Below are 25,086 nucleotides of genomic sequence, written 5' to 3' on the forward strand. Positions count from 1 at the left end.
ATTGGCACGAATAGATTAGTTCACTCTCGCCAGACCATACGTCTTAACAAGCGCAACCATCGCTGGACCGGGCTACAAGCAACCTTGGCAGACCCTTTTCAGCAATGACAAGCCTGAAAAACTCTTAGACAGCCATTGCTTGGTGCGGCTTTTTATCAGATCTGAAACTCTACTTCTCTATCGAGCGATGGCGATTCCAAGTTTCAACCCTTATCACTCCTATGAATGCTTGTTCGTGCATGGTGTAATCCTCCATGTGAGGAAGAATAACTACAACGGCCTTGCTCTTCGAGGCTGAGAATCGCTAGTCTACACCTCGCTTAACCCCACTCAAACCCTTAAAAGCCTCAAAGTCAGGGGCAATACCACATCTCTCCCTCCCATACGACCTTGTGAGACACCACTAACCCAAGTGAGCTCTAGCCTAAAGATCTAAGTGGATTCGGTGCTTGCCCAGCTGGCCAAACCGGCAATTCGCCCCGCTAGCAGCTCAAAGCCAAGCACGTTAAGCTTCATTTGATCATTTCGAAGAGCACTATGGAGTGCTAGTTAGCGATGGGGATTTAATTACCCAACTTGAGTCTGTGGCTAAAGTACCACAAGACCCTGCACTAACATACGAGCTGACTGCACGAATCTTCCTTTTTGAGAGACACATTTCCCTACCAGGATTTCAATAAACGTCGGGATTGTATAAATTTCGCCATCATGAATACCGCAGCCGTCGCTGGCGGATACTGGACCTTTGAAAACTACGGCCCCATAACAACAACATTCACCCCCGCGCCCAGCTGTACCGCGACAGATAGACTCTCCCTAGCCCTGATCGATGACCATGAGACCCATGTCCAATTCCAAGTCGCCTGTCCTACACCAACGAGCGACTGGGACTGTATGCCGCCGGGCACGACCACGTCGGCAACTTGGTACGATGAGAAAAAATGGGTCGCTTCTGCCGGATACTACTCGCCGGGATTGTACTGTCCTTCCGGCTGGGAGACGATTGGTATGGCTGCGCGCGATGGTGAGTCACTGAGTACTTCGGGATTCTTGACTACCTCTGAGGATAAGATTCCGTCTTATGAGGAGCCTGTGACACTATTGGCGAGTTTGTTGGAGCCGAGTCAGACGATAGCGCTTTGCTGTCCCAGGTAAGTGGGCATCACTTTGATTACAGCGGACTTGGACTTGGGCTAATTCATCCTCTAGCTCCATGACGCCAAATGGTCTCGGCCAATGTATCGCTCAAGTCCCAACCTACAAGCCCAGCGTCGGTTGCGAGGTCTACGTGGATAGTGATTACAGTTGGGAGAAGGTAACCTGGACACATGTGTATTCCGACATCACGAAGACAGACACCTACGATGTGCACTCATTTGTGAGCGCTACTACGTCGACTTCGTCTACATCCTTTCCTCGTGGAGCCGAGAGTGTGCTGACGGCTATCTCTTTTGTTCCTATGATTACTATGGTGCATCATCGGTCTGATCTGGAGGCAGCTGGGGTTACGGTTGCGTCTACCAGTGCCAAATCTACGGGGACTGAGGTTGGAACTGGCACCGCTAGCTCCGAGGCTACGGGGACTGCTTCTTCTACGTCGAATGCCGCGTATAGATTCGGCAACAGAGCGCCTACCTTGGATGGATTTGGTGCGATTATGGGGGGTTTTACCCTTGCGGTGGCACTGTGCGTGACTATGATTATCCTGTAAGAGAGGTTCGGTAATATAAAATTCAAAGCTTCATTAAAGTTCTTTATAGAAGGTACAGAGTAGGCTTATCATCTACTGCAATTAGTCCTGTGTGTCACACTAGACATCAAGTATATAGCACGTTGCCGAGGGCCCTGGAATGAACGTTGAATTGGTCCCCTCCAACAGCAAGACTATTTCGGCAAGAGTGCTGTCACTTTATCCTCCAGTAGAGAAGCCCGACGGGGGACTTCTCAAGGCGTGGAAGAGGTTGACGCACATATACGTAGATCCCCCAAGGCTAGGTCCTTTGGGCTATCACTGATAACCCTAGATCGTCAGAACTCCGAACCATTCTCGTTGGCCCGTTCAACTAGTACCTTGTTCGAGAAGGTTCAGGTGGCCGTTTGGTGTGTAGTGATACGGACTCGTGATTCCGGAACATCTGCCCTCAAACGGATGGACTTTGTTCATGCAGAAGCTGGGCTACAAGGAGACACCGAGCAAAGATGAGAAGACCCATACTAGCAGTGATGAGACGTCTAATCTCGTTGGAAGTTCGGACACTTATAAAGCTGCAAGCAGTTGTCAATCATCTAGTGCTAGCCATTAGCAAAAGAATATTAAATTCGAGCCTTTAATGCGTATATCTGAGCTCCTAGCGGTACACAACGATAGAGCCCTGTTACCTCAATTAACTAGACGAAGGTAATAACGCTCAATCCGGAATATACCCTGCCCCCAGCGTATCCCTATCGTCTCGTGGAACCGGGTCTTGCAAATGGTCTTTTATTTTCATGATTGGTATCAACAAGTGGCCAGGCATCGAACCATACAGAATTAAGTAGGCGAGAGCCCTGTTCGATTGCGAACCCCATTCTCCGCCAGTCCAATTGCCTCTCGACGGACAAAAATAAAATCTATCAAAGGAAATAGTCAGGTGTGCGCCTCGATACCATAGGTTCTCCCGCCCGAGGGCAAGGGTCGAATTGTAGGCTAGATAATGTCAGTAGGATATTCAATAAGAGGTAATCTGCACAGGTGTGCTCACAATGTGTATTTCAAATGCTCGTCAATCTCCATAATAGCGGCCTGGTTGCCGCAGCGGTAACAGTAATTTGGTGCTGTAGTCGTGTTAGTGCTTTGATCTATCAAGTCTAGCGACGCAAAAATTACCTGAGAAAATAGTGACCACGTTCCGATCCTGCGACCAGTTATATCCTTCCATCACCAATTGATGGGCACGTGCCACAAGAGTCAAGCCGTTGTTGTGGTTGAAGGCTTCGGAAATGTCCTGTCCGAACGTGTATCCTGCACCACGGGGAGAGATTCCCCATCCGCATCGGTCATCGGGATCACTCCAGAGCAAATCACACATGGGACCCTCGTGGGGAACTTCTTGGATGCGATCAAGTGACCGGATGTTGTCGAGAGTGTCAATGGACGGACTCAGTCCACCGTGAAGACAGAAAATCTGGTTTTCGATGAGAGCAGTGAGGGGAAGGTAGTCGAAAAGGTCGGTGAAGTATTTCCACACATTGGCATTGCCGTATTTGCGGAGACATTCGTCATAGAATCCGTAGACCTGTGTGATCTGTCGGGACTCGTGGTTTCCACGGAGGATGGTAATACGCTGAGGGTAACGGATCTTCAGGGAGACCAGGAGGGTCACTGTCTCAACTGAGTAGTAACCACGGTCGACGTAGTCACCTATATCATGAAAAAAAAATTAAAAAACATTACCCCACAACGCGTTCATCCGACCGTCGCCCACTCACCCATGAAGAGGTAGTTTGTATCCGGGTTAGGACCACCAATGCGGAAAAGCTCCATTAAGTCGTGGAACTGTCCGTGTATGTCACCGCAGACTGTCACTGGGCATTTCTGTATCGACTAGGTCAGTGGGCTGGGCGGGGAAAACAACAACCCGACCGAGAAACATACCACTGGCTGCACATTGGATTCCTCCTGCAATACCTCTCTTGCCTGGAAGACACATAAATGATCAACTTGAGCTCAGCATTGTCAATCTGTCAAAATAAGAAACCCACCCGATCGCACAGCCGTCGCACGTCTTCCTCCGCTAATTGCTTGCAAGTCATCAAACTCTCGATCCAGCCGTCCAGAGTCGGTATAGACCCCGGGTCGCTTGTTGGCGACAGGTGGTGTGGCTCGGGGGACCGCGCAGTATCGATTTCCATGTTGTTATCCATTGCGTCGGTGTGCTCAGCTGGCTGAAAAGGAGGGGCCAGCTGGGGAGGGGCGGTCTCGTGAGAAAACAACGGAATTCGTGGATAGGCGCAGGTATCGTGGGGTTTGGGGAAATATGTGGAATAATTATGCCCCAGATGGAAATTCAATTAAAAGACAACTTCCCAAGATTGATTCAAGGGATAAGGGGATGGGATTTGCGAACGCGAGAAAGGGAGAAGAGATGGGAGTTCGGGAAGGTCAAGTTGAGAGTGGTGAACAGCGCCACACTTCAGCCACACACCGCTTTCTACAGGAGTCCCTACGTAATTCAAAGTTATCAACTACACTATTGTACAGAACAACTACGGGGTTTATATCTTGGTTGTGGTTGGGTTGGGTTGTGTGAGACCTCTGACAAGACAATAAAATAGTCGTATACAAAGATCTCCCACACAATGCAACCAAAAACGTACGGCAGGAAAGACATCAAAAAGGGCCATTGAGATATGGCTGTAGCTTCTTGTTATTCTTGTCAATGTTGAAACAGGTTTAAGTCATTTTGAAAACAGAGAATCTTCTTCTTCTTTGTTCCAGTCTCACTTTCTCGTCACTCGTTAGATAATGTCCCCGCCAAATCCACCACCAAACCCACCAAAGCCGCCCCCACCTCGTCCATTATTACCGAAAGGTCCTTGATTACGACCGACAGGTGGCTCACCAGGTCCTACGGGATCATATCTTGCACCGGGAGGTACACGGGGGTCATATCCACCATTGCCACCTCCTCCACCGAAGAGAGGGTCATCAAAGGTAGGATGCATACCCCCGCCACCTGGACCAAAGCCAGGGCCCATAGATCCGCGCAAAGGATCATTGGGACCAAGACCTGCTGGATAGAGATCGCGCTCTCCGATGTTGTACGGATTTCTGCCTCCTCCAAGTCCTCCTGGATATCCTCGCGGGGGCCGGTTGATCTCAAACTCATCTTCGAACCCGGGCGGGGCAAAGTCTGGTGGGTTGGGGCGGCGAGGAGCTGCCGCTAGGGGATCATCAAACGGACGTGGACGGGCGGGCTCGGGGAGGGAACCATCCTGGGGAATATCCGGTTGTCTTTCTTCTTGTAGCCTTGCTCTGGACGGCTGGCTTGGATCTTCATACCCCTCTTTGTACAAACCGGGCGCGAGTCTCTGGATCACGTTGATTTTAAACAAACCGACCAAGTCGCCTAGTCGAGCTGGCGAGATGAACACATCTCGCAAGGACGCAGTGAGGTTGTCTGAGGAAGATAGAGGGAGCGCAGAGGTGGAGATGTAGTCTTTGTGGGGAATGTCGAACGAGCTGGTCCGGTCATCGCCCAAGGCCAGTGCAAAGATCACTGCATTATTTCCCAGTCGACTCACTTTGAGTAGATACTGCATCGAAGACTGCGCATGTGCATACCGAAAGGCAAATGTATCGTTAGCGTTCCATTCTGCGGGGAGGGAAGGTGTATCTGTAGATGTTTCTGGAGAAGTTAATAAGCGTACACCGAGGCGATTAGACGATAGCTGACATACCTAAGTTGTGGTCTTCACCGAGACCGACTAGTCTGAAATCAACTGCTGCCATGCATGCATGGCCGATCAGAGCCACAGCCTCATATGGTGTTTTGAGACTCGGCTGTCTCTCCCCTGCGGGTTGGATAGCTCTGACAGCAAGCTCGAGTATATTATCCTGGCGAAGGGCATCCGCTGGAGCCATTTTTGACAGATTTTGTATATTTCCGACGTGCAATACTAGATGGCAGGGAATCTTAGAAAATATTAGGAGATGGGGTGATGATGCGGCTCACTGATGCCCAAGGTGACCTCACCTGGAGCTAGCTGCCTTGGGAAATGTGTGGCGTCGGAACAGGGATCCCCCGTTCCAGCTATCTGCCCCACTTGCCTTTTCTATTTTTGGCCAAGCGGAGAGCTGCATACAAAAAAAGAAATTACAAGCACTCTTAGATTCATGAAAAGAATTATTTGATTGACAAGAAGCTTCCCCTCTATAACATCGACTTCGGGAAATTCTTCATTGCCTGCCTCACTCCCAAATCTGCCAAAATCTCCTCAGTTCCACCCAAGATGGCATCGAACTTGTATGTGCGATGGAACATCTCGATGACCTTGCCCATTCCTGACTGAGTGATACCACGACCACCAAAGATGTTCGTGGCAAGACTAGCAATCTCACCTGCGGCTTGGGTACAGTGAGACTTGAGCAGTCCGATAGGTCCACCCAGATGCTTCGCTTGCTGGGCGTATGTCATGTTGCACATCTGGTAGGCGATGGATTCAAGCCATGCCTGGTTAGATTCAGCCAAGGAGATCATGCGAGCGATCCTGCTGGGTGTTAGAAGAGAAATATCACCAACAAATCATCCAGGAGACTCACTTTTGACGAATAACCGGTTGTTCAATCAACTTCTTGCCAAAGACAATGCGCTGGTTGGACCATTTCATCGTCTCTTCCACAACCATCATTGACATGCGGACTACAGCAGCGACCATCATAAACCGCTCGTGGTTAAAGTTGCTCATGATAACGATGAAACCTTTGTGCTCCTCGCCTAGGAGATTCTCAACCGGAACTTTGACATTCTCAAACTGCACGAAAGCAGTGGCAGCGGCAGTTGAATATGAGGTCTTGATTTGCTTGGTCTCCACACCCTCACCGCGAGGAATCAAGAGCACCGAGAAGCCCTTCTCGGTACGGCAACCAGTTACAAAGTAGTCGGCGAACATGCCATTTGTGATCCATTTCCTGGGCCATGTTAGCGCAAATCTCTTAATTCAACCAACCAATGCGATGCTACTGACTTTGTTCCATTGACGATATAATGTTTCCCATCAGGAGTCTTCTCTGCGGTGGTCTTCAAACCCGCCACATCGCTACCGGCAAAGGCCTCGGTGATAGCCAAACACATCTTCTTCTGGCCCGACAAGACCTCATCATTGAGACGCTCCTTGAGTACAGGATCATGCAGCCATTGTTGGACAGCCGTCAGACTAATAGCCATACCGGCCATATTACCATCCTGGAAGCCTCTGGCATTGGCACGGACTAACTCCTGTACTATAATCATATCATGGAGATAATCAAACTCCTTTCCATCCACGGCTCCACCGAGTAAGGTACGGTTGTGCAGATGCTTTCCGGGACCCAATCGCATAGCCAGAATGTTCGTCTCGGCCATGCGGTTGATTAGCTCTTGGCTGATGTAGGTGCCATCCTGCTCTTTCTCCTGCGCTTCGGGCGTCACATATTTATCTGTGAATACTCGGATGGCCTTCTGCAGGCGTCGGTGGGTCTCCTTGTAGTAAGGGGACTTAAATTGGGGTCGTAGCCATAGGGGTTCTGCGTAGGGCACGGGGCTCAAAGCTCCAGGGACGGGCACGATGACCTCGGGTTTTTCGCCTTCGACAACACCGATGCAAAGCTGGTCACGGTATTTCTCCAGCACCTCCTGGCGGTGCAGGTTGTAGAAATCGGATGTTGCGTCCTGGCCAGCAACCTGAGCAAGCACGACGGCACCACCGGGGTGGGCGTCGACAAAATCGGTTAGATCATAGACTTGGTGGTCGATGATGCACCAGAGGGAGTCCTCTGTGTTATGCTTCGCGATCTCCGCACGTGTGAGAGTTTCTGATGGCATATTTTAGTATGAATGAATGGGGAAGAAGAATGGGGGGGGGGGAGTAAATACCCCAGATTATAAGTCGCCAATCATGCAACTGTTGTTTCAAATTGAGCCGAGGCCCGAGAAATGTGATGTCAGCGTCGTTGGGTCCCTTGCCTACAGTACAACCCCAACAGTCTACCAACGAAGACCTCGGGATCTGCTTCCGATTACTGATCGGCCAATTGTACGATATATAATTGATGTTTTCCCCAATAGCAGCCTGTTGAATTGAAATCACCAAGAACGTTTATAACTCGCACGACCCACCTGTTGACGTGCCACCACGTGTCGGTTTTAGCTTCTGTTAGGAGGAACACAACACAGCATTACTAGACACGATGCATATAGCTTCAGGCTGAGAGAGATCAAAGAGAAAAGGCTTCTTTCAACGCATCAGAGGTTATCATGGCGGTCGGACTAACTTTGTTTCTAAAAATATATCTCAAACAAATCAATTGGGAGTGTATTCATGGGTAACATATCCTGTGTTTACACGTCATTAATAATCTCCTTTCGAATGACCAGCCTTGATATCTTTCATTGCCTGCTCCATTAACCACGCACAAACAGGCTGCGCATCGTTTCCAACCCGCCAGCTGCCTAGCACAACACCGTGCTGTTCAAGCACTTCGCTAGCGCGATCCCAACGACGTCGCCAAAGCTCTTCGCGCTTATTTGGGAGGGGCGCAGGCAGCACTCCCGACTCATTATACCCTACTCTCCTAAGAGATTGGTTGGATGGGGAATTTCGTGGCCCAGAGGCGGATCCCGAGAAGTTGAGCCGGTCGCTTGCATACTGGAACCCCTGGTATGCGGCCTGGGCGGCAGCCGCTGGGTATGATTGAATACCACTCGCAGGAGCCGGAGTCCGAGCTGGCGTAGTTGATGTAGTTGATACACTGGGATCTGAATTGGTTGTTGATGACCCAGTGTTTGTGCGACGTGGAGGGGGGCGGGGCGGTGGTGGCTTGGTGCGTGTAGCTTGCGATTGACTCTGAGTACCTGTAGAACCATCATCGAGGCCTTTGAGCCACGAAGAGGGAACTTCATCCGTTGATGTCCCGGCGCTGCTCTGGGGGGTTGAAGGCGAGGGATCCAGATCAATCAATGAATCTGTCTTGGGCACTCCGCGTCTGGGTGGCACAGGCGGGACTGGTTTGCGCTTGGGGGCTTCTTGTGCTCCCGCCGGGTTGGGTTCTTTTTCTGGCCCATTGGAAGGGGTAGCAACATTGCGTAGAGAGGATGGTCTAGAACTCTTCGCCAAATCAGCTGGCGTAGAAACCATGCGCAGTGCAGATGGTTTGATTGGTTTCGCTGGACGTGGTCGTGGAGTTGCGGGGTGTGTAAGCCCCGCTGGAGGTGGCTGATCACCGATGATAAGATCTGTGAGATCAATCAGGTCCTCAAGGTCAAGGTCCTTTGGATCTGGTTCATGATGGCCCACGGGCACTGTAGAGTCAACAGTCGTGCCACCACGAGGCGGCAGTGTAGGTCTGTTGGTAGCGGCGTCCGAGTGGTCTACTACATTTGGTGAACTGCGACTGCGTTTAGACTGGTCAAGATGGCCCACGGATTTGTCGAAGAACTTCTGGGTTTCTGAGGTCGTGACATCACGAATGAAGATGCCCAGGATCTGGCCAGGATTTGCCAACACAATCTCAGTGTAAACCTCCAGATCAGCTTCACCACTGTCACCGACAAGTATGAATTTGCGTTCCGGGAAGTCGCGCAGAATTTGTTCTAATGAACCCCGTTTCCTCTCTGCGGTAGGCTCAAAGATTCCTTGAAGCATGCCCGAGTACTGTTTGAGATGGAAGGAGCCCGGAGGTAATCCAACCATTTTGAAGTACCGCTCAAGCAGAGGATACAACTGCCAGGGAGCATTCGATACATAGTGAATTTGCACACCCTCATTGGCCAGTTTGCAGTACCAGTCGCTGACTCCTTCGACTGTGAGTTCATCTAATTCACGGACGAAGGTGTTGCGGAACATCTCTTTCGCTCCGCTGGCAATGGCTGAGTGCTTGACTGTATCATCGATGTCACTAATCAAACTGATTCCAACCGGGTCAATGACCTCAATCGGCCGTGCAACAGACAGGTCCTCGGATGCCAAAACACGAATATGAGTTGGCACAAAGGGCAGTGTAGCGCGGAGAGTAAAATGGCCTGATTCATCCGTCAAGATATTTCTAGACTTGCTTTCATCGTCGTTGAAGAAGAACACTGTCACTGGCATGCCGCCAACGGGATTCGTCAAGAATGGACGAAGTCTTTCCATCAGATGGGCATTCGCTATAGATAATTCATCTTTACTCAATGGTGCAGCAGGTTGGTGTGTCTGCTCCGCATTCGAGCCTTTCCAAGCCGGGTCTCCTTCCTTTTCAGCCTTGGCGACTAATGTTTGGATTTCCTTGTCGATGTATTCATCATCTCCCTTCCCAGAGACCTTGTCGTTACTTTCATCATTTGCAGTTCCAGTTGGTGCAGAGATCCCGCTCAGCTTCCTGGCCAGAGCAATCATCAACCGGTGCTTTCGGCTCATCGGTCCCCGACCAGGAGAATAGATCCAGCCACGCACGTCAACGGCCACGACTGCATCTTCAGCCTCCGATGCATCCCAATTAGGCGAGGAAAGATCATCATCCTCATGTGTTGTACCCCGGTAATCATCGATAGTTTCCGACCACGAGTCACGTCGCGGACGGGTGCTGGTACCGGTGCTCTTCTTTACTAATTTCCTGGCATAACTGGGGAAGACCACCATCTCCTCATCGCCTGACCTTGCAATTTCAACATCTGGGAATGCACCGGGGGTATTGTAGTAGTCCTCATCATGTTCATTCCTCTGCCCCGACCATTGTGAGGTGTAGGTCTGGCGTAGCTCATTTGCCGCTCTGAAATATTCGTAAACCTTCTTTCGGCGGCTACCAGGGGCAGAAGCACCATCACCGCTACCTGGCCCCCATGTCGATGAAAGTCCAGATTGCGACATCGGGTCTATGGTTGTGTCCTTCGGTCCGTGGCGGGGCTCTCGGATCGACTTCAGGTATCGCGTACCTGGCTTGCTACCGGCTACTGTAGTAGATTTCCACGGCCTTGACTGTCGCCGGGTTCCGAGAATATAAGTCACAAGGCGTCCGCCAAGTCTGCTATCGCGTGTAGCGAGTCGCGCTTGTCGCTGGACAATCGCTCGGTAGACTCGCGATTGGGCTCGGTGTCGGAGCGCGGGTAGGGTTTCGTGCCGGATACCCCAGAGGCGGGTTTGGGCTCGTCTGGTTCCGTGTGCGCCAATGATCAGACGGAGTATACGTGAGAGCCTGCTGGGTCGGGGTTCGCGGGGAAAGGAAGGGAAAAGGGTGGTAGGCGGGCGCCTAAAGAGGGAGGGCCTCGACCGAAGGATTGGCCAACGGAAACGTGATTTAGGCGCCAGGATCTCGTGTGGTATGATGTAAAATCAGGGTAAGAGTATTCCGAGAAAGAGAAAAAAAAAAAACAGCCAAGTTGAGTATGAAGTAAGGCTGTAGAAAGTTGATTCGCTGCGGGGAAGAGATCGGCCATGACGATGATTATTCGGGTGCTCTCACCGCGTTGCGACCGAACATTCTGGTATTATATTGAGGTATACTATTTTTGTTCTATTTTCGTGTTTAAACTACTAGGAATAATCATCTATCAAATCATTGAGCATGATATTCATATATATGTATAACATGTTGGTTGTAGAAGTGTAGGTTATGCGTAAATGTGAGCCTATATGGAAGCAGAAGCAGATACCAAAGTGCTTTGCATTGATGGAATATATATTTGATCTATAATCGAGCCATAAAGCCTCTTGCTCTTTTTATTCACTATCCTCGGTGTAGTTCACTTTTTTCGCACGTGAACTTCGTCGAGAAAGTGATATCGAAGCCGGAGCATTGTCGAGTTCCGCTGAGATCTCTTCAGTGCTTACAGTCTCTTCAGACTCCGAGGTAGACTCAATCATCGGAGCCTTGCGCTTCCGAGACCTGCTCGAAGGAGGCGTGCGTTTCGTGGCCCGGGCGGGTTTCTTTACTGGCGTTTCTATCTTGATGGGTATATCTAGGGGAGCATCGTCTGCGACAGACTCAATCTTACCCTTTTTCCTGGCGCTTTTGCTGGGACTTGGTGTAGCTTTAGGCTTCACGATCTTCTTTGCCGGTCGGAGCCATTCTTCCATTCCCTCGGGCCAGTAGACTCGACCATCCGGTCCACCCATTCCGACTTCTTCGTCTGGGATGGTGCGAGGCGGTGGTATTGAGCCTTCCAGGTCCACGAAGCCCCCGTTCTTCTTGGACTTTTTGGGTGGTTTGAATGGTTGGTTTTCATCAAGGCGCATGAAGGGTATAATTTCGTTCACAAGATTGTAGCCGGGGAGTTTGAAGTTTCTCATCAACTCAAATACAGCTTGTTCTTTGTCCTTGGCCTCAATCATCAGGTCCATAGTAGGCGCACAAGGGGGCAAAGTAGTAACACGGGCGCTGTGTTTGCGCCGTTGGCGTGGGGTGATGGCAGGTGAAGTTTGTTCGGAATAATGCATCTTTTGAGTGATATTCTTCCGAGACCATGTTGCTGATATACGCTCGTAGAGAGGAATGATGTCCTCGGTTCCTTCTCGGACCTCATTGGCGTCAAAAATGATATTATGGTGGTGATAGTCGAGAACAAGAGGGATGTTTAGCTCCTCGCAAATAGGCAGTAGATCGTGAACAGACCAGCTCACGTCGTCATTCTCCAGAACCAACCGGTTTTTGATGTCCCGTGACAACATATCGTAGTTCGCTCGGAACCGATCTAGTGTGGCGGCCTTATCACCAAACACCCCACCCATATGAAGGATTATGACCGCATCGCGGTCCTGCTGTGGGGGAAGTTTGAGTAGCTGGAGCATCTCCGAGTGATACTCGAGATCGCGAACGGAGTTTTCGATAACTTCTTTCCTCGGTGATCCAAATTGAGTGAATTGGCCAGGGTGAACCGACACTCGGTGTCCAAGCTCTGCAACCACACGCCCTACATCTGCCAGCACCTCCGAGGCGAACGGCGCCAGCTTATAGCCATATTCCTTGTGACTGGCAAATGGGAACATCTCACTGCTGAGTCGCATGAACTTAATCCCATATTTGTCGTTCCACCGAATGATTTTCACTAAATCGCGTACATTCGCTAATGCTAGCCCCTCGACGAAGGCTTGTCCGCGTGCAACATCGGCCGGTTGGTCGCGGTCTGGACGATTCTTAATCGAATGTGTGGGTTGGTCGGGATCTTGGAGCGGGTGTCGATTTTCGAGTATAGAGGCGATTCGACATGTTCTCGAACAGAATACGGAAGGGGTTGAATAGCGAAGGTACGTATTTAGGCAAGCCTGTTCAAGTCAGAATCCAGGGTCACCGACGAGAGCAATATCGTATCCAACACAGCGCAACTCACATATCCTAATCGGCCTTTCCAGGGAAGAGGAAGGTAGCTACTATTCACCGGAGGTGGTCGGCCGAGCGCCTCTTTTAGCTCTTCGACATCAACGGGGATGTCTTCATCTGACTCTGGGTCCAATGCAGCCTCTGCCTGACCAGCAGGTAAGGGTATATCTCCATTAAGGATATCCGCCGGCTTCGCCTCGGGCCCAGGCGTCTCAGTCGCCTTGACCATATCTTCTGGATCCTGAGCTCTGGGTTTTCGGCCAGGACCTTGCGAATATGCACGTGATGGTGCAGACCTCGATACGTTTAGGGGATGCGCAATACTTCTAGATGAGAAGGACGAGAAGCGCAGAGCGCAGTGAGCCGCATGATGGGCATTTTGGATTGGGGCGAGCGATCTGGTTCTCGCCACGGGCACGAATCCAGGGATACTCAATGACGTATGTCGACCCTGTCGGGTAGCTTCCAAGGAATTGACACGGATAGACAGACCCTGCAGCAGCCGAGGAAAAGACCAACACATTCAGTGGGACTTTTGGAGGTAGGTCAGGGAGTGCTGGGGTTTGGAGGAGTTCGTGAGGGCGGGATGTCGTATAACGCGCTAATCAACGCGACTCACCGCGCTGGACCTATCAACCTCATTTGCGAAGGTGTATCCCGGCCAGGGGTCGGAAACTAATTATTACTAATATTGGTGCCTTAATCTGCCTTATATGCCTGATTATATACCGCCTTTTGGCACCGCTCTTACAGTGTATTGTAAATGAAGCTCTCAAATGGAAGCGCTCGGGCAATATTGAAGTTATTTTCCACCATATAAATAAATCTTTAAAATCTCCCGCTTCTAGGCGTTGAAGCTTCTTATACCATATTCTTAACAATTTCGAAAACCCCCGACCATAAATATCGCCAATCTCATCGATTTTACTGCCCTCTAACCGTATATATGACTATCCAGCCTTGTCGCTATCCATCCTCATCGACCCCAATACCCCCGACCGTCTACCATGCCCCGGGAACGAGTACAACATATACATTGGGAAGGCTTCAACGCCTAGGAATAAGGAAATTCCAGGATTTGTATAGGTATGAATAGCGTTATATTTGTGCCTATTTCTCAAGTCATCAATATTGTCGACCTCGAGAGAAATTAAAGAATTCAAGTACTTTACATAGGGCTTTGTTATTGTAATTCAGGTATTCATATTTTCTGCCGGCAAATATTTAGGCAAATATTCAGGCATCAACACTACTAATATTAGTTTCCGACCCCTGTCCGGGGATAGTTACACCTTCACACTCATTAATCCCATCAACCTCATAGCCACCAAAATCACAATTTAATATAATAATATATCTACGATCACTTCCTATCTATAATATATAGTGTAACCTCGGAAATAACCGATTGATGTCTCAGGCCATATATGCAAGTCCTGTCAGAATATGCCAAAGTGCCAAGTGCCGGACGCAAGACTAGCTGCAGAAAGCGGGACAAGTTGCCTAAAGATACATGTGCTCCGCTATAACTGTAGTTAACTAGTTAATTTATATTGGACACGTCACAATGTCATTTTGAAACCTAAATTCGATGGTGCAACGGTCCTTTTCTGCATGTTGGTACGTTGTATAGCAGACACAAATACTGCTGATTTTGATATATTACTATGTTGTACATATTACATACAATGTTTCCAGGAGAAGCCCCTCTCTGCTCGATTGGTCTGTATGTACACATCTGCATTGAGAGCTCACATCAACCATTACGTGTAGTATACTTTTAGTGCTACTAAATTAGGCCCGAGGGTACAAATCGTTTCCCCGAGGACTGAACGCAGATATGGTTAGATCTCGTGCTTGCTCAAATGGCACATATTATACATTAAGTGGGAAGAATAGTTCAAAAGACCGGCAGGCCCGGAGTATTCGAGACAACGCACGGCTCGAACTGAAGGTAAAACAGGTGGACTGGTCTGTTATCTATTGACTTGGCAGTATAGCTATTTTGGTGCTAGATATCCAATGAGATACTATCAAGTGTACCACCCGGTAAGCACGGTGAACCTTATGACAATAGTCTGAAGATGTGGGGACTAAATGACAACCGAGGTCCTGATACGAGAAATCTTCAGGACAGAACAACGCAGCAAGTTGGCCTCATGATTGCATGATTGGAGCTAGGACCAAGACTGGGTGGGGTTCAGATGGGGCCTAATGGCTATTTCTCAAACTTTTGTAGGCCGTGTTAGCCATTTATAATCGCCGGTTGTTCGCACTTTTGTTCCTTAATCGTGCGAGGCCAAAGCACCTTTTACATCGCAAAACAAGAACAAGTGCAGCAATGGCTCCCAAGGAAATTAAACCAAAATTGATTCCCCCAGCGCCCATCGCGATTTGTGGAATGTCTGTACGTCTTCCTGGAGGCTTACACACACCCCAACAGCTGTGGGACTTCTTAGTTGCGAAAGGAGATGCCCGTGGCGAAGTGCCAAAGTCCAGATATAATGCCTCCGCATATTACTCTGAGACACAGAAACCGGGCAGCATCAAGACCGAATATGGATACTTTCTGGATGAAAGTATTGACATTGCTTCTGTGGATACATCTTTCTTCACAATGGGAAAATTGGAGGTGGAGCGCATGGACCCACAGCAACGGCAGATGTTAGAAGTTGCCAGGGAGTGTATGGAAGATGCTGGCGAAACGAACTGGAAAGGACGACAGATTGGTTGCTACATGGGTAGCTTTGGAGAAGATTGGCTTGAAATCTGTGTAAAAGAAACCCAACAATATGGCCAGCATCGAGTGAGCGGATATGGAGATTTCATGTTGGCCAACCGAGTCTCATATGAGATGGACCTGACGGGACCGAGGTTAGTGATTCATATTTCTTCTTTTCGGAATAGAATGCAAATTGCTAAACAGGAAAAACAAATAAAGCATGATAGTACGTACTGGCTGTTCAGCAGGTCTCGTTGCACTACACGAAGCATGCCTGGCAATTTCCAGAGGCGACTGCGAGGGAGCCATAGTTGGTGGTGCAAATTTGATTATGGCACCAGGCATGACAACTGCCATGAGTGAGCAAGGCGTAATTTCACCTGATGGATCTTGTAAGAGCTTCTCTGCCGATGCCAATGGCTATGCGCGAGGAGAGGGAATTTCTGCCATCTTCATTAAACCTCTGGATAATGCCATCCGGGATGGAAATCCAGTTCGAGCGGTTATCCGTTCAACGGCATCTAACAGTGACGGAAGGGGTGCTGGGATCGGCACCCATGTTCCTAATGATATTTCGCACGAGGCCATGATCCGGCGCGCGTATGAGGTGGCAGGGATTGCAGATTACTCCCAGACCGCGTTTGTCGAGTGTCATGGCACTGGCACCCAAGTGGGAGATCCCATCGAAACCCGCGCAGTGGGCCGGGTTTTTGGCCCTTCTGGCGGCATCCTCATTGGGTCTGTGAAGCCCAATCTTGGTCACTCCGAGGGAGCCTCCGGTATCACATCCCTAATCAAGTCGGTACTGGCCCTGGAGAATCGCACCATCCCCCCAAATATCAAGTTTAAGGAGCCCAATCCCAATATCCAATGGGATGAATATGGTCTCGCTGTTCCCACAGAACCGATGCCATGGCCTGAGGCTCGCAGCGAGCGAATCAGTGTGAACTCTTTCGGCATTGGAGGCACAAACGCTCACGTGGTTCTCGATTCGGCTCAGAGCTTTGGAGTCTCCCTCATTCCCTCACAGCATACCACTTCACCGCAGCTGCTTGTTTATTCAGCAAACAATGTCGAGTCGCTCAAACAGATGATTTCCCACTATACAGCCTATGTCCAGAAGAACCCAGACAGAGTTGCCGATCTGGCATTCACTCTGTGTAATAAAAGGGAACATCTGCCTCATCGGGCATTCTCCGTGAATAGCCCATTGGGTCTGCTTACGACTTCAGCCCCCTCAAAAACTGGCGAGGTACCAAATATCGTCATGGTTTTCACTGGCCAGGGCGCCCAGTGGCCGCAAATGGGTGGTTCTATGATTCACAATTCCGTCTATCCCGCATTTAAGAAGAGCATTCAAGATCTTGACTCCCATTTGAAAACCCTCACACATGGACCAGAATGGAGTATTGAAGAAGAGCTCTTGAAGCCCTCGGATACTAGCAGGCTTGGCTCATCCGAGTTATCTCAGCCCCTTTGCACGGCAATTCAAGTGGCTCTGGTTGACACTTTTGCTTCCGTTGGGATTCAACCTGCTGCTGTCGTGGGCCACTCTAGTGGCGAAGTAGCTGCTGCATACGCTGCCGGTGCTATCACGGCCAACGAAGCAATTACGATTGCATTTTATCGAGGTCAGGTCACCAAGCTACAAACCAAACCCGGTGCCATGGCGGCTATAGGTATGGGCACTGAGGAAGTCCAGGAATATCTACAGGCCGGTGTCATCGTTGCTTGCGAAAACTCCCCCAAGAGTGTCACTCTCGGGGGTGATACACATGCTATTGAGAATTCAGTTGCCAATATCAAGAGGGCCCACCCTGATGTCTTGGCCAGACAGTTGAAAGTCGACAAGGCATACCACTCTCATCACATGGCCGAGATAGGCGACGAGTACTATGCTTTGATTGAACATGAAGTGTCCGCCAAGAATCCAAATAAACTGTTCTTCAGCAGTGTCGAGAACAAAATACTTACCGAAGCCCAGAGCTTCGGTCCCAAATACTGGCAGATGAATCTACAGTCCCCAGTACTCTTCCGTTCAGCTGTCTCATCTATAATCCAGCACCAGATTTCGAAGAACATGGTGCTGCTTGAGATTGGGCCGCACTCCGCTCTTGCGGGTCCCTTGCGACAGATCCAGAGTCATCATTCCACTTCTTCTCCTTATGTCTCTGCATTTGTTCGCAACCAGGACAGTACAGAATCCTTCCTGACTGCCATTGGGCATCTTCATGTTCTCAATGCTGTCTCTAAATTAGCCAAGGTCGTTAGTGAAGGTTCTACTCTCCCAGATCTTCCAAGGTACCCATGGGATCATTCAAAAAGGTTCTGGCATGAGTCTCGGTTGAGCAAGGAGTGGAGACATCGCGAGCACAAGTATCACGACCTTTTGGGTGTACGGGTAACAGAGAGTCCAGACTTTCATGCTCTTTTCCGAAATATGTTCCACTTGGACAATGCCCCGTGGATTCGTGACCACAAGGTCGGCGATGATATTGTTTTCCCCTTCGCTGGCTATGCTGCGATGATTGGAGAGGCCGTGAGACAGCTAACCGGAGTCAGCGAAGCATTCGAACTCCGCAATATCATTGTCAGCACTGCCCTCGTCTTGAATGAGGGCCCGCCAGTTGAGATCATGACAACACTGCATCGCCATCGATTGACTGATTCCCTCGACAGCGAGCGGTGGGAATTTACCATCGCTTCTCACAACGGAACAAGTTGGACCAAGCACTGCTCGGGTGATGTTAGATCGTTTAGCGAACATCTTGAAAATCTAGACAAGAAAGCTCCTCTTGTGCGCAAAGTTGATACGCGCCGTTGCTACCATTCTATGGCCGTGTCCGGTCTCAACTTCGGGCCATCATTTCAACGTCTCGACCATCTCCGATCAGACACCGTTACTCAGAATGCGACGTCCGAACTTGTTGCAAAGGATACTGATGGGGATGACTATCATCTGCACCCCACGGTCATCGATGCCTCACTACAACTGCTCAGCGTAGCTGCTTCCAAGGGATATGCTGACCAAATAACCACCATAATGGTTCCTACTCACATTCAAGAAATGACCATCTACCGCTGTTGTGAGAATGTCCAAGTCCAAGCTTCCGCATCTTATACCCCGAACGGCTCTATCGTGGGTAGTAGCCAATGTATTACTGCAGGGGGCAAGGTTGCTTTACGCAGTTCTGGAATTAAACTCTCTGTTCTCGATCATCAGGGCTTTGACAAAGCGGACAACCCCACTGCTCGTGCAGAATGGGCTCCCCATATCGACTTCCTGGATGTCAACACTCTCATAATGCCATTGATTGACCGCAGTAATTACATGCCCGCTTTGACAGAACTATCCCACCTATGTATGATTTACACACAGCGTGTCATCGCAGAACTGGATACTCCAATCAGCCACATGCACAAGTATCGATCATGGATCGATCAACACCTCCTTTCTGTGGATTTGCAGAGTCTCCAATCTCTTGACAATACTGCCATTGAGCAGCGTGTGAAAAGGCTCGTCAACCAGGTATCCCAAACTAATGGTGCCCATCTTGCTGTTGGTATTGAGGTAATCTTCAATAACGCCCAACGGATTTTTACCGGAGAGGTAGAGCCCCTGGATCTCCTTTTAGCCGACGACATATTGGCCAACGTCTACGACGCTATGGATCAATGCGATGTTTCCAGATTCATCAAGCAACTAAGCCACAGCAAGCCTAATTTGCGTATCCTCGAAATAGGTGCCGGAACCGGTGGATCTACAGCTAATCTCCTAAAGCTGTTGACACCTGGGAACAGAACCCTATACACGAATTACACCTTCACTGATATCTCATCAGGCTTCTTTGTTGCTGCCAAGGATCGCTTTGCCAATTACTCAAACCTCGAATACACCACTCTCGATATTAGCAAGGATCCCTTCGACCAGGGTTTCGATGGTCGCAAATACGACCTAATTCTGGCGACTAATGTCATCCACGCCACTGCATCCTTGAACGACAGTCTGAGCAATGTTCGCAAACTTCTTTCTCCCACCGGATGGTTCCTGCTCCACGAATTGACACCCACATCCAAATGGATCAACTATATCTTTGGAACTCTAGCCGGTTGGTGGTACGGCAATGCTGACGGTCGGTCGGATGAGCCATACATAGGCGTTGAGCGCTGGGAGAGAGAACTCAAGGCCGCTGGATTCCGCACTCCTGATGCTGCAGTTTTGGATTCTGATCCCCCATATCAGTTAAACGCCATGATCGTGGCTAGACTGGAAAGTGATGTTGCACCCAAAAAATGCGTCACGCTCTTGACCCTCTCTGAACCAAAATCTGTCGGTCCTTTGCTTCAGGCGCTGGAGAACAGGGGATACTCCGTTCATCATTCTCGGTTTGACGAAGAGCCCCTGCCTGACAGACAAGATGTGATTGCTTTGCTTGATGATGAAACCCCATTCTTTGAAAACATGGATAACCAACGGTTTTGCTCTTTCAAGAAATTCGTGGAGAGCCTAGATAAACGTGGTATTCTCTGGGTGACTCGTCTATCCCAAGCCCAATGTCAGGATCCGAGTTTTAGCCAGATCAACGGCATAGCAAGGACTATTCGCAATGAATTGCTTGTCGACTTTGCTACTTGCGAGGTTGATAACTTTGATCTCTCTTTGGAGAAACTCATCGACGTATATGAGAAATTCCAAGTCCGCCAGGAGGACGAGACCCTCAAGCCTGAATTTGAATACGCTATTGTGGACAATACGGTCCAAGTTGGGCGGTATCATTCGTTCTCGGTGCAAGACGAGCAAGAAACGTCGGGTTCAAATGGTTGCATGGCTCTTCGAACTAGTAAGCCCGGTCGCTTGGCTTCATTATACTGGGCTCATGGGGATATCAAACCTCTGATGGGGGATGAAGTGGAAATTGACACCTACGCAACCGGTTTGAATTTCAAGGTAGGTCCGAAGGCAACAGGGGGACATAATAACACATACTAATACGATTTCGCAGGATGTCTTATGTGCCATGGGCATTGTCGAAGCCAAAGATAATGAATTTGGCCACGAGGGCGCCGGCATAGTCCGCCGCATCGGTCCTGAAGTTCAAGATCTGAAGGTCGGTGACCGTGTCATGGTTGTTGGGGGCTGTTTATTTGGGACACAATTAGTTCTCTCCGAGAACTTGTGCGAAAAAATCCCAGGTGGCTTAAGCTTCACCGATGCGGCTAGTATGCCTTGCGTATTCAGCACATCAATATACTCCATCTTCGAGATTGGTAATCTGAAAAAGGGACAGGTTCGTTCTCCCCTCAACTCCCTGGCTTCTGACCTCAACCTTTAACGTATTTTATAGTCTATTCTTATCCACAGTGCCTGCGGCGGAGTTGGAATTGCGACCATTCAGCTTGCTCAAATGGCTGGTGCCGAGATTTACGCAACTGTCGGTAACGAGGAGAAGGTCCAGTATCTCATGGACACGTTTGGCCTTCCTCGAAATAGGATCCTCAACTCCCGTAATAGCTCGTTTGTCGAGGATATCATGCGGGAGACAAATGGACAAGGTGTCGACTTGGCCTTGAACTCGTTGTCTGGTGAATTACTACACGCTACATGGAAGTGCATTGCGCCATTTGGAAAGATGGTCGAGATTGGCAAGCGAGACTTGATTGGCTCTGGAAAACTTGATATGGCTCCTTTCTTAGACAACCGGAGCTACTGCTGTGTCGACTTGGATCAAATTTGTTCCAGAAAGCCGACCCTTGCAAAGAAGTATGTACCATCAATCACGAGGTGAATGACAATGTATGAGATTCGATAACTGACATCATACAGGCTGCTGAAGGAAATTGTGCACCTACTCAGGGAGCGCTACATCTCTCCTATCCGACCGATCAAGGTTTTTAGTTCGGGTGGTATACACGATGCCTTCCGTTACATGCAGCAGGGCATTCATCTAGGAAAGATTGTCGTGTCGATGCGTGATACGTCAGGCCAGGTCAGCGCAGTACAAAATATCCAGCAAAGAAAAGAGCCTATCCAACTCAACAGCTCCGGTGCATACCTGCTGGTAGGTGGTCTCGGCGGTCTGGGTCGGGCTATATCTACGTGGATGGTCCAACACGGGGCTCGCCATCTCATATATCTTTCCCGAACTGCAGGATCAAGCGTACGCCACCAAGAATTTGCTCAAGAGCTTGCCAGTATGGATTGTTGCGCCGACTTCGTTCAAGGTAGTGTTTCCAATATCGAGGATGTGACCACCGCCATCAAACGGGCTCAAGGCCGGCTTCGGGGTATCCTGCAAATGTCCATGATGCTTTGTGATCGGAGCTTTGCACGCATGACACTGGAAGAGTGGAACACAGCTGTTGATCCGAAGGTCAAGGGAACGTGGAATCTTCATAATGCTTCGGTATCTGCGAATGCGGAACTTGACTTCTTTGTTCTTTTCAGTTCGGTGTCCGGTGTCTTTGGGCTTCCTGGTCAGACCAACTATGCTGGTGCCAACACCTTCCTAGACGCGTTTTCAAGATACCGGTTGGGTCTGGGACTACCAGCTTGCGCTATCGATATTGGTCCCGTCGAGGGAGTAGGCTATGCTGCTGAGCAGGAAAGAATTATACAAAAGCTCAAGGCTGCTGGTGGCTTAGGCAATACAGTCTCGGTGAGCGAGCTTTTTAGCGCAGTAGAGGCAGCGATAACACCTATGCCAAATAAGTCGAGACCCGAAGCAAGCAACTTCTGCGTTGGAATTCGTCCCAACATGCCTCTGGCCGATCAAAGAAACCGTTTGATCTGGAAGAAGGACATACGGATGTCGGTGTTCCTTAACGCTGGAGCACCTAGTACTTCCTTGGCTTCTACTTCTGGCACTGGCCTGGAGGCCTTTATCTCACAGGCCAAGAGCGATGCCGCGCTACTAAGCCAACCCGACTCTGTTCAAACACTTGCTGTGGAAATTGGAAAGAAGGTGTTTAGCTTCTTGCTGAGGCCGGAAGAAGACCTGGTTACATCTTACTCCTTGTCTGAGCTTGGAATGGACTCTCTCGTGGCAATTGAGGTGAAGCAGTGGTGGAAGGCGACATTCGAGTTTGATATCAGTGTCCTCGAGTTGATGGGAATGGGCACCCTCAATATGCTCGGGGAGCATGCTGCTCATGGCATGCTTAAATTGTTCCATGGTGTACAAGAGGAAGCCGATTGAGTACCATGTGGTTGTAAATGACGCCAATGTAAGTGATAATTTGATTTTGTAAACAGAACAAATCAGGGAAATAGAAGCAAACGATGAGATATAACAGCAAGTTCTCGCCAATTTCCACACTGTATGCTCCCTTGAAATCTCAGAGCAGTGTAGCTTAAAAGCAACAACCCAGGAATATGAACTATATTACATTAACCGTTTCAAATTATTTATTTCTATTTAGACTTGATGTGATACCTCGTGCTGAGGAAGTCGGAACATCATTGCCCAAATTCCCAATGAGACAGCCAGCATGGCAAGCAAGATCGGCTGCAGCACCATCACCCCCTTAGCCTGGGCAATGGCTCCAATCATGAATGGGAAAACAGCACCACCACCCATAGAAAATGCAGCCGCAAATCCAATAGCAGCAACATGAAGATTCTTCGGTAGCAATCGTGTCGCCACGATCACAACTCCCGGGAAGATAGTCCCCATAAAGAATCCAACAAATGCAACTGCGACCGCGGATACGATGAACTCAGGCACGAGCCAGAAGATGAGCTCAAGGGCAATTGCAAGCAAAATGTATATAGCAATAGACAACTTCTCCCCAATTCGTGGGGAAACGAACCCTAGCACGAATCGACCAACAGTGATGCCCAGCCAGAAGCCTGTCTCTGCCATTCCGGATTCAAATGGGTCGCCATGTCGGACGTTCGTCATAAAGACAACAATCCAGCCACCGATTGCTACCTCGATTCCACCATAGAGGAAGAGGAAGACGGCGCATATCCAGGTGACCTTATACGTGAGGGCAAGGCGTGTTTGAGCGAATACTCCTCCTCTGCCAGGGAAACTAGGATTCTCTTCTTGATACTTACTGCCAGTTTCAGCCCAAAAAGCGCTGGTGGAGTAAACGAGCGCGATAACAGCTGCTCCAGTCTGTATTTGATTGTTAGTTTGTCGATATCCAGTGGGGGTTGTAGAGAAGACCGAGATACCATCAGATAGTAATAAGAGTACCATTCCCATCCAGCTTTGATAATTAGACTCGTAGCAACGAGAGGGCTGATCGTGGCCCCCACGCCATAGAACCCATGGAAGAAACCGAGTACTTCATGCGAGTTCGCCATGTTCCCGATCCATACATTCCACGCCGCATTATGAAATCCACTCCCCAAGCCAACCAGAATATACATAATCACCAGGACTGGAAATGGTGGATGGGCAGATATGACAGCAAATGCAATCACATGGCAAGTTGGGGCAATTATTGTGATTCCTCGTCGTCCGAGAGTCTGGTGAATTAAATTGCTCAGGATAGCGGATACAGTATATCCCACAAAGGGCGAAAGGAACACTAGGGAAACGACCGTGTAGTTTTTTTTATAGTAAACCTCTAGCTGAAAGGTTCAAGTACGATCGTCAGCTAATTTATACAAGCACGATCAGGTCAAAGCTGAGTTGGTGACACAAACATAGGGAATGATTGCTCCATATGCAGCATCATTAGATCCCATCACAAATGCACACCAAAACGTGGCAGTCACCTTCCATATGGTTGTTTTCGACTCGTTCCATCTTGGTGCGACGTTTACTGCATGCAAAGGTGGAGTCTCGTCGGTCTCTGAAGGCGTAGCTTCGGGCGTATATTGGTATACGGGTTCGTCTGGCGTTGGTGGCCATGATGACGGGCTCAAGCTCTCACTTCTGCTCATTTCTGGTGGTGTCACTTCCAAGGTTGAAAAGTTGAAGGTGGCAGTGAGAAGCGTGAGATTGAGGGGGGGGTATACGAGACATCCATGGAATATGCGGGGGAAACAACTGGCGAATGTAATCCCGGTAGTCTGTCAATATGCACGGATTTATAGAGCTATCTCTTTCCATGAAAGGGACTCATAAGTTCCATCTAGTTCCAATTTCACTACCTTTTCCCAAGTTTATTAAGTCTATTTTGTTGCTTCTAAAACGTCCATTAATCATATTGAAAGTTCAACGGCGGCATTCCGAAGCTAACATGGAACCCTAGAGGCTGAATGATGGTATAAAAAGCTATCAAAAACGTCAAGATTGAAGCAATAGTATATACCACAGAGCCCCGTCAACTATCGAATTGTATCAATCCTAAAAAGTAATGTAGCATTGTAATAAATGCC

General features: G+C 49.2%; 9 protein-coding genes across 9 annotated transcripts; 3 read left to right on the forward strand and 6 right to left on the reverse strand.

Moving 5' to 3' along the window:
* Positions 1–708: 708 nt before the first annotated feature.
* Positions 709–1,711, forward strand: N7537_007179 (uncharacterized protein; the record flags this gene model as incomplete). The annotated part of the gene is made up of 2 exons (XM_056898236.1): positions 709–1,151; positions 1,210–1,711. 2 exons carry the CDS (start codon positions 709–711, stop codon positions 1,709–1,711), a joined length of 945 nt encoding a protein of 314 aa, XP_056754021.1.
* Positions 1,712–2,162: 451 nt separating this feature from the next.
* N7537_007180 (uncharacterized protein) lies at positions 2,163–2,538 on the forward strand (the record flags this gene model as incomplete). The annotated part of the gene is made up of 2 exons (XM_056898237.1): positions 2,163–2,277; positions 2,393–2,538. The coding sequence occupies 2 exons, from the start codon at positions 2,163–2,165 to the stop codon at positions 2,536–2,538; spliced, it is 261 nt and encodes an 86-aa protein (XP_056754022.1).
* A 75-nt stretch (positions 2,539–2,613) lies between these two features.
* Positions 2,614–3,903, reverse strand: N7537_007181 (serine/threonine-protein phosphatase; the record flags this gene model as incomplete). Its single annotated transcript, XM_056898238.1, has 6 exons — positions 2,614–2,686; positions 2,742–2,814; positions 2,867–3,400; positions 3,469–3,574; positions 3,635–3,676; positions 3,742–3,903. The coding sequence occupies 6 exons, from the start codon at positions 3,901–3,903 to the stop codon at positions 2,614–2,616; spliced, it is 990 nt and encodes a 329-aa protein (XP_056754023.1).
* Positions 3,904–4,497: 594 nt separating this feature from the next.
* Positions 4,498–5,623, reverse strand: N7537_007182 (proteasome inhibitor PI31 family protein; the record flags this gene model as incomplete). The annotated part of the gene is made up of 2 exons (XM_056898239.1): positions 4,498–5,387; positions 5,440–5,623. 2 exons carry the CDS (start codon positions 5,621–5,623, stop codon positions 4,498–4,500), a joined length of 1,074 nt encoding a protein of 357 aa, XP_056754024.1.
* A 249-nt stretch (positions 5,624–5,872) lies between these two features.
* On the reverse strand, positions 5,873–7,562 carry N7537_007183 (acyl-CoA dehydrogenase family protein; the record flags this gene model as incomplete). Its single annotated transcript, XM_056898240.1, has 3 exons — positions 5,873–6,249; positions 6,302–6,670; positions 6,727–7,562. 3 exons carry the CDS (start codon positions 7,560–7,562, stop codon positions 5,913–5,915), a joined length of 1,542 nt encoding a protein of 513 aa, XP_056754025.1. The 3' UTR covers positions 5,873–5,912.
* A 526-nt stretch (positions 7,563–8,088) lies between these two features.
* Positions 8,089–10,584, reverse strand: N7537_007184 (phosphatidate phosphatase App1 family protein; the record flags this gene model as incomplete). The annotated part of the gene is made up of 1 exon (XM_056898241.1): positions 8,089–10,584. The coding sequence occupies one exon, from the start codon at positions 10,582–10,584 to the stop codon at positions 8,089–8,091; it is 2,496 nt and encodes an 831-aa protein (XP_056754026.1).
* Positions 10,585–10,718: 134 nt separating this feature from the next.
* Positions 10,719–13,553, reverse strand: N7537_007185 (UV-endonuclease UVE-1; the record flags this gene model as incomplete). Its single annotated transcript, XM_056898242.1, has 3 exons — positions 10,719–10,864; positions 11,442–12,975; positions 13,041–13,553. 3 exons carry the CDS (start codon positions 13,551–13,553, stop codon positions 10,719–10,721), a joined length of 2,193 nt encoding a protein of 730 aa, XP_056754027.1.
* A 1,818-nt stretch (positions 13,554–15,371) lies between these two features.
* On the forward strand, positions 15,372–22,948 carry N7537_007186 (reducing polyketide synthase sphB; the record flags this gene model as incomplete). Its single annotated transcript, XM_056898243.1, has 5 exons — positions 15,372–15,904; positions 15,972–20,700; positions 20,756–21,040; positions 21,098–21,513; positions 21,577–22,948. 5 exons carry the CDS (start codon positions 15,372–15,374, stop codon positions 22,946–22,948), a joined length of 7,335 nt encoding a protein of 2,444 aa, XP_056754028.1.
* A 219-nt stretch (positions 22,949–23,167) lies between these two features.
* N7537_007187 (MFS transporter) lies at positions 23,168–24,648 on the reverse strand (the record flags this gene model as incomplete). The annotated part of the gene is made up of 3 exons (XM_056898244.1): positions 23,168–23,872; positions 23,932–24,333; positions 24,409–24,648. The coding sequence occupies 3 exons, from the start codon at positions 24,646–24,648 to the stop codon at positions 23,168–23,170; spliced, it is 1,347 nt and encodes a 448-aa protein (XP_056754029.1).
* Positions 24,649–25,086: the final 438 nt, after the last annotated feature.

This window comes from Penicillium hordei, assembly GCF_028827395.1.
Source record: "Penicillium hordei strain IBT 12815 chromosome Unknown utg000003l_segment0_segment0, whole genome shotgun sequence".
In the NCBI taxonomy this organism is placed as follows: Eukaryota; Fungi; Ascomycota; class Eurotiomycetes; order Eurotiales; family Aspergillaceae; genus Penicillium; species Penicillium hordei.